The sequence below is a fragment of the Nelumbo lutea genome, chromosome 3 (assembly GCF_056320005.1).
Source record: "Nelumbo lutea isolate HS-2025 chromosome 3, American lotus-T2T, whole genome shotgun sequence".
Taxonomy (NCBI): Eukaryota; Viridiplantae; Streptophyta; class Magnoliopsida; order Proteales; family Nelumbonaceae; genus Nelumbo; species Nelumbo lutea.
This window is the reverse complement of record NC_142686.1, coordinates 21,736,908-21,751,578: the sequence shown is the minus strand read 5'-3', so window position 1 is coordinate 21,751,578 and position 14,671 is coordinate 21,736,908. Positions and strand designations below refer to the sequence as shown.

The 14,671-nt window shown below is 37.7% G+C and overlaps 1 protein-coding gene across 2 annotated transcripts in view; it reads left to right on the top strand.

Annotated features, from left to right (window-relative positions):
* LOC148863521 (Transcription factor TFIIE, alpha subunit) overlaps positions 1–6,615 on the top strand; it is a 37,005-nt gene extending 30,390 nt beyond the window's left edge. Inside the window, exon 10 of one of the 2 annotated variants that reach the window (XR_016110516.1) lies at positions 5,618–6,269. Coding sequence is in view for 1 of the 2 variants with exons in the window: in XM_088980228.1 (XP_088836354.1) it covers positions 5,618–5,709 (92 nt within the window). In the remaining variant the exon portion in view is untranslated. Of the gene's footprint in view, positions 1–5,617 lie in introns of both variants that reach the window. The other variant, XM_088980228.1, reaches the window with a different exon arrangement.
* Positions 6,616–14,671: the final 8,056 nt, after the last annotated feature.

Here is a 14,671-nt window from a genome sequence, read left to right as displayed (position 1 = left end):
CACAAGGTTCAGTCCAGCACTAGGGCTTGCTGCAAGATCACTTTAACCTATCTTTTCTTAGAAAAGTAAATGACTTACAAGAAAAGAATTGATCTGAAAGCTGAAGGCTGATCCGAAACTGATCTGATCTGAAAAGACAATTACTTTTCAAACAGAGTAAGTTTGAAAGCTGATCCGAAACTGATCTGATCCGATCAGAAATACCAACACAAAACCGATGTGATCTGAAACTGGTCTGATCCGATCAGGAATACCAACACAAAACTGATCTGAAATCAATCGCCTATCAATCTGAGATGCTGTTATCTGAAATCACTACTGTGGGGCCCACTACCGTGAGAGCAAAAATAGGGTTGTAATTGTAGGTTTGAGGAAAACTAGTGATCTGAAATCACTAAAGTTCTCAGCTGCACTCTCCAAGCAGTCCGCACCAGTGGGACTTGTCGTAAGGCACTGTGAAACCCTAAAAACTAATCCCCTTTGAAGAGGAGGATTCGACCCAACAATCAAACCATAGACACAAACTTAATCACAGTTCGGCAAGCCAAACCCTAGAGCAAACTTGAACACAGTTCGGCCCCTCTTTCTAGATAGGTCCAACCTATCTCGGCTGATTGCAATCTCTAAAAATCAGTAACGAAACAAACTTACTTACTGATTACCTGCCTTCGGTGTACTGTCTTTTAGGGTTACCTGAACCCTAACCTTTGCTGCCTCTTCCTGATTACCAACTCTCTGCAGGCTGCGGCAAGTCTTCAACTACTGCGAACCTCTCCTGGTAATCTCCAAGATTCAGCCGCCGAAAAACTTCTTCAAGACTTCCAGCCCTAGCTAGTTCTCATGTGGTCGGCTGGACTAGATACACATGAGAAGCCCTAGATAGGCTGTGATACCATGTAGAAGATCAAGACTGTAATCAGTCTTGAATCCTAAAAGGTTTTAGGTTTGTAAAACAGAAGAGAAGATGAGAGAAAAGGAGAGAATAGAAGAGAAGCAAGAGAACACAAGTTGCTGAAAGGAGGGACAGATTCTAACAGATCTGCCACCACCACTCTCTTAATATTTATAGGTTTATGTTTAGTACATGATGAAAGGACACATCTGCCCTTGGTACTTACATAATAAAGAAAGTAAATAAAACTGAAATAAATAAAAGCTGAATTAGCAAACTGACTCAAACTGACACTACTATAACTAAAACAAATACTGCTGTCCTACGAACACAGTGGGGACCACTGCGTGGGGCCCACATCAGTGTTCTCTACAGAATGATTTGATTGATATACCTTATTTATATGCTCTATTCAGGCAATTAGAAGTGCTCTACTCAGGCAATTACATGGGATTTTCTATCTTATGTCTGGAATCATTCCTGGGAAGCTAGTGCATGTGGCCTTTGATGGTAGACTTGTTTAGTGGTAGGCAAATTGCATGTGATAGGTGAACGGGGTGTGGATGTAGTTGTGGGCCTTGTATGAGTCCTAAGAGGTTGCTTTTCTTGTCCACCCTTCTTTAGGTCTTAAGGACTCATCCTAGGCTTTTCCTATGTGTTTGGGTGGGACCACTCCTACCCAAGATTAGAGCATTTTGTTGGGCAATATACTAGTTGAAGACCAATTCCTACGAAACCTTACAAAAAGGAGGTTTAACTGGTGATATATCCCCACAAAAGCAATATACTAGTTGGGCAATATACTAGTTGAGGGCAATATACTAATCCCTCGCACATTTTCCTTCAGTATTTGGAATTGGTTTCTTTATTTGGTTGCAAGTAGACCCCATATAAAGATATTGAAAGTCTTATTCAATTGTCATATTCTATCCCATCTAAAAGAAGACAAAAAATCATGTTGAAACGGATGGGAGCAGCTATTGTTTGGACATTTCTATGAGGATGGTGTTAGGGTAGTACCATGTGTCAAACTCCTCTACTACAAAGGTGGTTTTAGGGAAAACCAATGTTTTAAAACTAGATTAGCCCGAAAAGTTAGTCATGGGCCTGTGAATTTATTACTCTACAGGACAGTTCAACAGTTAACCAGGATGGAACAAAAAACTGAATGAGCCATTAGATCTGGGTGTTTTGTGGAGAAGTGCAACAACAGGTTGCATGCAATCCTGTCGCTTAGTCAACTAATCTTCAATAAATAAGACAAGAACAAACGAAATAAAGAGACGTAACTTGGGTCTAATGTTTATGATTTCTTGAAATAATAAAACAAAGAGAAAATGAATTAGAAGAGAATGATGCTCAATCTCTCTCTCTTTCTCTCTTGTTGAGCTGTGAAAACTATATGTAAGTCAAGACCATTGGTGAAAAGCAATACATAAAAAAAAATATATATATATATATATGTGTGTGTGTGTGTGTGTGTGTGTGTGTATGTATATATATCCTATTATATTAGTTCATCAATTGTTTTTAACCCTTATTGAAAGGTAAAAGAGCAAACAGACCTATGGCGGAAAGGAAGCTTTTGAAATTCGATGGTGAAAAGAAGTTTTTTGAAAAGACTTACATCTTGGAAGGGAAATTATCTCTCTCTTGGGGGGAGGATTACACTGATTAGGTCTACCCTAGCTAATCTACTTGTCTGCTTTTTGTCAGTGTTCAAGATCCCTACAAAGGTCTCTAAAAAATTGGAAAGCTGATGAGGGATTTTTTGGGGGAGCCTGGAGAGGAAAAGAGGAACCATTGGGTGGGTTGGGAGGTGCTAACTAGAACTAAGGAGCAAGGAGGTCTTGGGATTGGGAATATTAAGAAAAGAAATATGGCTTTAATGGGCAAGTGGCTGTGGAGGTTTCCTTTAGAAAAGGACAAGTTGTGGACTAAGATAGTGGCTACCATTCATGGGCTGGAGGCAAAGGCTGAGATCTTAGAATTTTGGCAAGGACTACAAGTGCTTCTCCATGGAAAGCAATCCATGACCTTCTACCGGCTTTCTCCCCTTATTAAGTATGATTTGAATTTAGGTAACCTCTCTCTAACCTGAAAAATGAGCCTATTTCTTCTTTCCTAGTCCCTTAAGAATCGACCTTTGGCTTTGGGTGGAATCTGGGCCTGAGAAGGGCTGTCAGAGATACAGACTTGGGTAGCACCCTGACCCTCTTGGCCACCCTTGAAAATGGTTTTTTTTTGTTCTCTTCAAAGGAAGACTTCAGATTTTGGAGGCCCTCTCCCTCGGGATCCTTCTCTTGTGTATCGTTTTTTTAAACCTTAACTCAACAACCTACTGCCCTTGGTTTGCCTTTCCTTGTTAAAGAGGTTTGTGCAAGCCCATTCCTCCTCAGGTTGGGAGTTTTTGTTGGGAAGCTTTCCTGGAAAGAATCAACACAAGTGATCTGTTTGAAAGAAAAAGATCCATGACTTGTTTATCCCCACATAGATGCACTCTCTGAAAGTTGATGAGGAAATTGGATACCACCTATTGGTGTCTTGCCTTTTTGGCTAAAGCTATTTGGGAATGGGTTTTCTCACTTTTTGGGTGTAATTGGAACCCCCCCATTGAATGTACAAAGCCTGTTTTCTCTATCCTTCTTCAGCTGGCCAATGAAAAGAGGTATGATCATGTGTAGGTGTATTAGGGCTGCTGTATGCTGGACTTTATGGGAGGAAAGAAATTCAAGAATTTTCTCAGAAAAGGAGAGAAACATTGAGAACTTAATAGAGTTGATCCATATATGGGTGTGACACAATGGCTGGAATTCTTTGACTTATTCACAAGATTTGTCCTTGGATGACCTGTTGAGAAACTAGAAAGAGATAGCAAGTTCTGCCCAGACTAAGAGGGTTCCAAGTCCCTCATGGATATCACCCCCTTTGGAGAATATGGTAGCAGCATGTAAATCATCCAGTAGCTCATAAATGATTGGAATGGGGAACCGGTCCTTTACTATGATCTGATTTAGAGCCCGATAGTCTACACAGCCTCCATGTTCCATCTTTTTTCTTGACTAAAAGGATGGGTGCTGAATATGGGCTTGAACTGGGCTGTATGATGTTTTTCTCTAGTAATTCTTGAACAATTTTCTCCATCTCTTCTCTGAAATCTGGGGTAGTGATAAGGTCTAACATTTAATGGAGCTTTCCCCGGGATGATCTCAATTCTGTGGTCCATGGATCTGGAAGGAGGTCTAACATTTGAGTAACCGCTGGAGTGCTTGTTGGTTTTCCAGTAGCGTGGCTGCTTCCTTTGGACTTGTTAAAACCAGTCTGGTATTCAATCCCATATGCAATAGGAGGGGTTGCTCTTCACTGCAACTAGTCTTGAGGATGGATCTCAATCCTTCCTGTTGTGGTGCACCCTTAGCCACCTTGTTCAGATGATACTTTTGTCCATTAATGGAGAAATCCATTGTTAGTCTTGACCAATCACATACAACCGGTCCCAACTATTGTAGCCACTGCACACCTAATACCACATCTGCTCTGCTCATGTCTAATGGATGGAGGTCTACTAGAAATGAATGTTGCTGTAACTTCAGGTGGACCCCTCTACATATGCTATCACAGCTGATGTTGTTGCCATCCGCTACATGTACATTGAATGGTAACACTTGTTCTTGTGTTAGGTCCAATTGTTTTGCTGCCATTTAGGTCACAAAGTTGAGAGATGACCCGCTGTCAATTAGAACTGAAATTGCTCAGCCCTGTATTGACCCAGCCACTCTCATTGTCTGGGTGGAGGTCAGTCTTGTTAATGCATGAAAGGATATCTCGGGTGGGTCTGGCCCATCCGAACTTTCTAATTCAGTAGGTATCGCAATGGGTGTGTAAGGGATTTCCTCCTGAGGTTCAGCTTCATTTGTCTGTAGTAAGAATAGTTGGGGATTCTTGCATTTATGGCCTAGACTGAACTTATCGCCACAGTTATAACAAAGACTGTGATCTCTTCGGGCTTGCATCTCGGCCCAAGATAATCTTCTTAATGGCACTGGGGCGGGTACAATGGCTTGGTCCTTAGGTTGAGGATTTTCAGCCTGCCCATGTGTCTGATTTCTTGTGACTGCTAGGCTGGATCCCAGGATAGAAGGATTACCTGGTCAGTTTAGTTGTCGGTTCCAAGACTGGTCTAGAGTTGAATGCGTCTGGTCAACCCAATCTTTTCAGTCGATTAAACCATTCTTGTCAAACCCATTGTCGCCGATAGGGTGGGTTGGAGCCTTGGAGGGACTTCATTTCTATTCTTATTTCTTCCTTCAGGCCGCCGATGAAGTAACCAAGCAATGCAGTTTCAGGCCACCCATGAACCCTTGTCGACAGCCTTTCGAACTCAACTTAGGCATTGCCTTAACAACTAGGAGGAGTCATTGTGAAATTGTGATAGAGTCATAAGATATTACTACTCTTTGTAGCTCATTTAACATAAAGCGTGCTCATCATCTAACTCATATGCAGTGTTATGCAACTCCATCAGTTCTTTAACATCAATAATTTTTATTTGTTATTGTTGGCTATCAACATGATTAAAGTTGACTTCAATATCTTTGTTTTAAAGAATGGCCATGCATTTTTAAGTCCGATAAGATTAAGTTGTGAATTGTGACACAGACTTCCTCTGGGAATTGGGTCCTTGTAATTCAAATAACAATGACCTTATTTTCATCTTCACTACAGGCACAAGTGAAACTCATAAATTAAATGACTTGAACGTTCAAGCTGATGCATCTGGAGATGATGAGGATGACATACACTGGGAGGAAGGTTAACATGCTATTGATTATTATTCCAACAAGCTTTGTTATGGAAGATGGATGTGAGGAGGTCTAGTTTTCTACAACTTGCAGTTTTGTGCTCTCAAAATCTTCTAATATATGCAGCTGTTGTAGCATTAGAAGCTTTTCAGCCTGCCATACATTTGTGAACAGTGATATTTTGTCCTTGTCGCACGAGTTGCTTATTTGTTGCTGATCTGGGAAGAACTGAAACAGCAAGATATTGATAATGGACCTCCCAATTTATTTAAGAACAGCAAGAAACGAATCCTGTACACCACATGAACATGGTACCAAGTTTTGCAAGGTCTATTCTGAATCTCTGATGAGTTAATACAATTGGGCCTTCCAAGAGATGTATAGGCCTCTGAGGAGGCACTTGATCAGGGTTTGGTTCCCTTTGTGGTGCTTGGTTTGTAGTTGAGGTTTTAATCGTTCCAGTCAGCTTACTTTAGACTATTTTGGAAACAGAAATATACTTAGAAAATATATGAACATACTCCAAATTGGGGAAAGCATTTACTAAAATAAAATCGGTGACGTTTTCCCTGCCACATTATCTCCTTGATTCTTTTCGTTCGTCATTTGGTGCCTGTGGTAGGGATTGCCTTGGCACATGGCTGGCAGGCTGGAGATATGTACCGGAGATTGGAGAGCAGAATAATGAAGAGCCTTTCTGGGCCGAGTCATATGGTAATCCTCAAATAGTAAGCATTTTATCTTTATCTTTGTTGAATGAATCATCGTCCTTTCTAAAATAAATCCCAGTATTTCCCTATATATTCTATTTATAAACTTATCGTTTTGTCTTAATTCTTGAAGACTCAGTCTAACTATCCAAAAAATCTTAACATTGTACTTTTCATCATTGTAGAAATTAAAATATAATTTGTACATCTATTTTTCTTTGTTAAAATCTGATGAACTTAATCTGACGGCATGTGCTTGCACTATCAAAGTTTACATTTTACATTTTACAGACAAAAAAAAGGATGCAGTTAAAATCTCTCCCGGTTGTTTCCTGCATGTCATAGTTATAGAACTCGTAGCACGCATTCATATGGATGAAACCATGACCAGGCAAGTTCAACTCAATAGCATCTGCTGCCTCTCAGCACTCTTTAACGAGACAGGAACAACAACAATTACAAATTGCAAATCAATGAATCAATCATCTCATCGTCCCATAAGCTTAAGGGCTAAGGCCTATCTTAGAATTTGATCACAAGTGCAGTAGTGCACAGCCGCACCAAGAGACATTTTGACGCTCACGAATGTCTCATTGCTGCCAGCCTTCCCTTTTGCGAGTTTGATACTGTAGAACTGACCCTCAGACCATGATGAAGGATTGAGTTCCACCAGTTGGATGCTGTAGAACTTGCTGATCAGCAAGTTGGATGCTACAATTGCCTTTATTCATGGAAATCACCCCACAGCTTGAGCTTTATGTTTGAATGGTTCCTTAAGATTAGACCTGTTCATGGGCCGGGCCAGGCCGGGCTCAGGTTGGGCTTTTATTCTTCATTAATGGAAATATGTTAGGCCCGAGCCCAAGCCCGGCCCGACCAATGGGCCTATAACTTGGGCCTGAGCCCGGCCCGACCAACGGGCCTACAATTTGGGCTCAAACCCCGCCTTGATAAAAAGCCCGAAGCCCAAGCCTGAGCCCAAAGCCCGACCTAATAAAAAAATTAGAATTTTTCCCTATTCAATAATCAATATAAATCAGAATTTATTTACATTAAAAAAAAAGAATATAAATTCAATATAATTTCTGAATTCAATAATCAATATAAATCGGAATTTATTTACATTAAAAAAAAGAATATAAATTCAATATAAATTCTGAACTCAATAATCAATATAAATCAGAATTTATTTACATTAAAAAAAGAATATAAATTTTGGATTCAATAATCAATATAAATCAGAATTTATTTACACTAAAAAAAGAATATAAAGAAGGGAAAGAGGATGTGGAGAAGGGTTCGGTTGGAAAAAGAAGGAAAAGAGGCAAAGAGGTGAAAAAAAGAGGGGTGTTCAATTAGGGTTTTTAGATTTAATTATAGGTCAAGCCGGGCTATTTTGGCAAATCCCGAGCCTAGCTCGAATTTATTGTGGGTTGGGTTTTTTGGCCTGAGGTTAATCCTGTGGGCCCATATACCTGTTCAAGCCCATCCCGGGTTGGACCGGCCCATGAGCAAGCCTACTTAAGATGATGGTATAAAAGCTTGGATGTTGCAATTGCCTTTATTCATGGACATCACCCAACAACTTAAGCTTTTATGTTGAACTTGAGATGGTATTAAAGCCTGTTTAACCAAGTGGTCTAGTGTTTAATCCCTGTCACTCTCATTGTTTTAGTGCAATATATGGATGGGCCCGTGCATGTCCACACTTCATGCACAATAGGTTTCCACATGGGAAGCATTTTAGAAAATAAAAATCTATTTAGGGACCTTATCATTTAATAGCTTAAGCTTTTAGGTTGAACAGTTCTTTGAGAGTTTTACCTCTTGTTAGTTTAGGTTGTCCTACTTTGAGCCAGACGTGGTATGACCCTTAAGATTTGATTCAGGGGTTAGGTCTAATCTTGATTTGGCTCATGCGCGCTCTATTCTAAAATGTGGTTCTGTGGAACTAAAAATTTGACTTTGGCTCAAAACTCATTATACAAATATTGATCCTTTTGATTAGATTTTTTTTACATCACTTTCAATTAGAAATTTAACCAAACACAACGAAAGGAGATTGGCTTCCATCAGGGCAAGCCCGTGCCCACACCATTCCAACCACCTTTTGCAACCTTGCATTTTGAATATCTACCCATGAAATAAAGTATATAAGCAGGAAGATATTCTCGATGCAAGGCCGTAAAGGCTGCTCAAACAGTCTTTTCCCTTACTGAAGCTGAATTCCAACGAAAGATGGTAGAACGTACTGAATTTTTTAATGATAAGAGAAGGGAGGACTGATGGATTGTTTAACAATGGCTGAAGTGGCTGAACAGAATGACTTTCATATTTTAATGATGAATAAGTTTATGTAGGCTGTGAACTCTTTAATGACTGAATGACATAAATAAGTTTGAGTATTTTCATTAAGTTCAGCCATTTCAGTTGTTATCAAACAGCATTTGACTGTTTTCTAGAATGGACATTATCTACCCAATATCTTTAAGGCCTTGCTCGTTTATCGGTACCTGGGTAACACACTTACCCAGGTAAGTGAATCTTGGGCAAAAGTTGCTCGAGTAACTTTCGGTGCTAGTGTTCAGTTGTGCTTTCGTTTATTCAAGTAAAGGTGGATGTAGGAGAGGATTAACGTTTTCATTGGTGAATAAGCAACTTACCCTCCATGAGAGTATCGATCGATTACCCAGGTAAATAATACTCTCCAAAAAATCCATTTTTCATGGAAGCCATTATAGCGGCATGCAAGGTTCAAAATGTTACTCATGTATTTAAGTCTAATTTCTTTTTCATTAATTAGTCAATTACTTCAAAGTAAACTTAAACTTAAATTTGAATTTTAGCACCTAATTCAAATTCTCTCATTAATTCCTTTAATTAATGATCCTCTCTCATTAATTTTGTTTTGTTAGTGTAAAAAAACTTTAAAGTTTAGCTATACCAAGATTTGAACCTTGGTCACTTGATTTTAATAACCACAAGTTTGCCAATGAGCCACACATAGTTATTTGTTATGATTATATGTATTTTTAATTTTAAGTAAATTTTCACTTTTCTTAATCAAGGTTCAAATTATCGATACGTACCGGCCCGTATCATGCTGATGGCTTCCCGATATGTATCGTGTCAGTGGCTTCTCGATACGCCCCTACAGGGGGTGTATAGGGGTTCTGACTGGTTCAGGGTGTGGAGAAGCCTTAAACTGGCCCCTAAACCGGTTTTGAAAAAAAACAAAAAAGGCAAAAAAACACTACCGATATTGCCCAATACGCCGGGTGTATCAAGCGTATCGATATTTTGAACATTGTTCTTAATGAGTGACAAGTGTTTACTAATAAATGCTAGAATAAATTATTAAAATTTATATACTAATAAATATTAAGATTAATTATATTGGTTTTTTTTTGAAAATTGACATTCACATTTTAGTTTTTTAGCTTCTTTTTTTTTTTACATTTTAGTTATTCCATTTTTTCAATGGTTACTAATTGTGTTCCGATATGTCAAACTTTATATAAATTATTAAATTATGGTTTTTTTACATTTAAATGACTTATTTGCAATCATATAAAATTTGTAAATATTGTTAATAATATAATTTTTAGGGTTTATTTGAATTTTCTACTATATTTATGCGTGCCTTGATTTTTTGTCCGTATCCATACGTATCCAAAACATATCCCGATACATCTCTTAAAATTATCTTTCCAGTACACCTTGCATTTCTGATACTTTGAACCTTGGTGTCATGAGAATGCATGGGAGTTGGTCAATTACCCAATTGACCAACTTACCCCCTACAAGATACCAACAAACAAACAAAGTCCAAGAGAAAACAAGAAAAGCAGATTTTTTGAAGACAACTTAGGCAATAGCACCTTGAATTTTGAATCTACAATGAAAAGCAAGGGCCGGTTCCTTCTGGTGTCTAAGAAAAGCTTTTGAACTCATACAGGAAATAACTTATTTTGGATTTGCTAGTGGAGTTCTAGAGAAATTGTTATTAAGTATTGCATGTTCAATATGCTCACAATTTTACTTTGGACATTTGAATGACTTTATTTTTATATTTTGGCTCATATAGGATGTTAGCTTCTACAAAACAGTCATAAGGCCAACTATGTTGTATGAATCATAGTGTTAGGTAATTAAGAAATAGTGTATCTAAAAAATGAGTGAAAAGTATACACTGAGAAGGTTTTTTATGTGCATAGAAGACTTTTTACAACATCCATTAGAAAAAAAAAAATTGATCTATTACAAGTTTAAGGAACTAGAAGTAATAACAAATGATTTTTTTTTATTCGATAGCCATTAACAAATGATTTAAGCACCTATAGCTTAACAATGGATATGACACTGAATGAGCAAAATGGAATAGAATTCATGTAGGCACCTTCATATAGCTGGGACAAGGCTTTGATGATGATGATGAATGTAGCATGTAAAATTGTATTGTAGAAGAATCTTATATTTTACGAACTTTTACATTTAAGTACTTAAAATTCTCATATCCTAGTTTTAGGGCTATTGTTGTCTTTTTCTGAAAATGAAGGGTATAGATTTATTAGCAGAATCCTCCAGTGGGTGATCTGATGTTTATAAATTTACCCAAAAAAAATATTAATTTTATCATAACGCATGTGTTTGGTTTTCTAGAAAATAAGAGAGAAGCAGAAAGTTCTGATTTTACCCTTGTAATTTATTTCGATTACAAGCTTTCGTTGTAAAGGAGGGAGAATTTACCTCAAATATTTCAACATAAAGAAAAATATTCTTCCATTTTACGTTATGTTGACAATGTTTATTAAATCAAATTCACTAATGGTCGGTCATGGTTTAAATGTTTGACTTTTTCTTTTGAACTTAGCCCATAGCTAGCTAGCTAGGTTGTGATATTTTTGAGATTAGCAAGAACATTTTGTATATATGCCAACCATGGATGCAACTAGTTCTTGAGAATTGATCTTCAACGGAATTAGGTTTCTTTCAACCAATCCAATTGCATCAACATTTCTTTTATATAAAGCTTTACACTGTTTCTTAGATGCTCATACACGGAGCTCACATATCAAGCAGTGAATTTGACTTACCACACCTTCTATATATATGAAGTACTTTCTAGTTTCTAGCACACATCTAAAGAACCAAAGCTCATAGGGGCTCGTATGGCACATCTATTATTTATTGATGTAAATAGAAAAGTGCTTCCAAGAAAGCACTTCAAGGAAGGTTTTGCATGGAGGAAATGGTGTTTGGCAATGCAAAACAATCTTTTAAGTCACAAACAGAAGTTCATGGAATAGTTTGATTGGTCAACAAATGTACTATAGAAGGACACTAGGGGACAGTTTGGCTATTTAAAGTTAAAAGGAATCATATAAAAGCAATATAAAACTCAAACTACTTGTGTAATTAATGGCTGAAATCAACTCCGAACCCATATGCTTCTGCAACATTTTGGATTAATCGAGAAAAGAAAACTTTACTAGCACGTTAATTTGTTAACCTCTCTCTCTCTCTAACCTACGTGGCTACATGCTGTTAATGAACAGTGGTTGCACTAACTAGTAAATGAATTTGGCTTCGATTAACCATGGCCAGACCTTGTGGATTGTGGGTGAGTTGGGCTTTCTCATAACATGGTTGATGAACAGTTTAAAAGGTTTACACTGTTTGCTTATGAACAAAAAACCAAAGTCTATATAGATGGATTGAAGATACCCATTTGCCTTGGTAAGTTTTACGAATAAACAAATGATGAGATGGTTATTTTAATACAATAATAAAGCTTTCAATTAAGGCGGATTTTTAATTAACTGTAGCATTCGTTTTATGATATAATAATAGTTTAGACTTTTCAGCTAAAAATATTTTATTAATTTATGCATATTATCTCAGCTAAGACAAAAAAAAGGAAAAGAAATAACTATTATATTTATGGCATTAAATTTGTAGTTTGTGAATTAAATAATTATGCATGGATAGAATCATAGAACATTTTTTATTGAAATTAACCAATAAAAATACCATTTGACATAATTCTTAATTTATAAAAAAAAAATTACAAGGAACCAGCTGGGCCCCCCACCTCCACCTCCCCCATTAGAGTGGTGAAGTCAACTCGCTTTTCCATGTGCTTCATGGATTATGTAAAGGTACAAAAAGGGTACACCATCCCTTGGGTCTACCCGACAAGAACCCCATATTTCGCCCAATTTCATTCCCTTAAGCAATGGTTAATGTCTAAGTGAGAGAGAGGGAGAGAGAGGACATGTTTGGCATTTTCTTGTACCAAGTATATTTCCAGTTTGACAGGTATGAATTATCAAACGTATATAATTCAAATTTAAAGGTTTGACAATTGATTCTAATGACCCTTTTGTTCCTTAAACGCAAAGGAAGCTTTATTGGAAATGGGTCGATTACTCCTACCTCCTTTCTCCGCATCAACTGGACCGAGAACTCTCTCTCTCCATCTGGTTTTCTTATTAAATTAATATAGAAACGTTGTCACATGGAAGCAAGAGCGCCAACATGCATTTCATCTCTAGGTTAATCCATCGGATTTAAGCTGTCAAACTCCCAAAACAGCCCACCTGCACCTGCTAAGATCTCTCTAGCTTCCTCACATTTTCTTTCTTTTCTCTCACTTTCTTCACAATTTCATTCCTCCTCCATGCTTCCTCTTCTCATCATTTTTCTCCTCCACCACCATATCTATGAGGATACCACATTTATTAGGCGTCATTCTCTGGCTCTCTCTCCTTCTGTTGTTGGTCCATGAATTCAATAATTTCATGCTCCATAACTACTCCATCACCCATCTATCTGTGTCTCATCATCATCATCACACCGGCTCCACGATCAACAGGAAGATGTTGTCCAGTAAATTCGACTTCACCCCGTTCCAGAGGCGTCTTCGCCAAAGACACCACCGGAGACACTCGCCGCAGTCATCCTCATACGTCGTGGTGCAGCCGGAACCAACAGGAAGCGAGATTGATCCGCTTTACGGTGTTGAGAAGCGCCGAGTCCCAACTGGTCCAAACCCATTGCACCATTGAGATTGAGGCCCCCTAGTGATCAAAATCATACTCTTGTCTTGTATATGCATCGTCTCAATCCTCTGTCTGACCGGCGAGAACAATGGTTGGTGCATGAGAGTTCTCATATTGCTTGTATGATGATATGTTGACTTCATTCTTTTCTTCTTCTTCTTCTTCTTCTTCTTCTTCTTCTTCTTCTTCTTCTTCTTCTTCTTCTTCTTCTTCTTCTTTCTCAGCGCACGATTTGAAAAGAAAAAGCTCTAATTCAGATCAGATCAAATAACAGCGCGCGATTGGATCAAAATGAGTTCTAGAAAGTATTAACTGTTTAATACTTAATTTCTTGGGATTAAACAAGAGTAGCTACGACGCCACGGCAAAGAGCAAGCTGAGAGGAAATAAAGCAGCACGAAATGATAAATAGATGGATGAAGTCGGTCATGGTGAAAGATTTATAACTTCATATTCAGTATGATTATATATATGTGCATGACATTATTATGGTTTATACGTACAAGCAGCGAGGAACCAGATCTATTAAAGAGTTGATGATCATCTTATCAATTTTTTTTCCTACTGAAATCCCTGAGCTTCACATTAAGTCCCTGAGTCCAGACCCATATTCTCTTGCTTATTGATTTCCACATTGACAAATAGATGACAGAATTTCATCCATGGCGTCGTTATAGCTTATCACTAATGTTAGGCCTATAGTGACGGTTACGTTCATCACTATAGGGTTGTGTTATGGTAATAAACAACATATGACTGCCACTATAGTTATTTACCTATGTCACTAATGTTAGGCCTATAGTAACGGTTATGTTCGTCACTATAGTGTCGTGTTATAGTAACAAACAATATATGACTGTCACTATAACTATTTACCTATGGTGACAGATTTCAAAATCTGCCACTAATGTTAGGCTATAATTTTATTATAGTAACAAACAACATATGGCCATTACTATAGGTATTTAGCTATAGTGATAGGTTTCAAAACCTAATGTTAGACTTATAGTAAGGGTTGCATTTGTCACTATAGAATCTTGCTATAGTAACAAACATGACTTGACAATACTCTCTGTCACTATATTGGATTTTGGATCTCTTTAGTAATAATCTTGTCCATCACTATATCAAGTTTTGAGTTTTGTCGGTCACTATATTCGATTTTGATCATCTACAATGATGACTTTTCTACCACTACAAGTT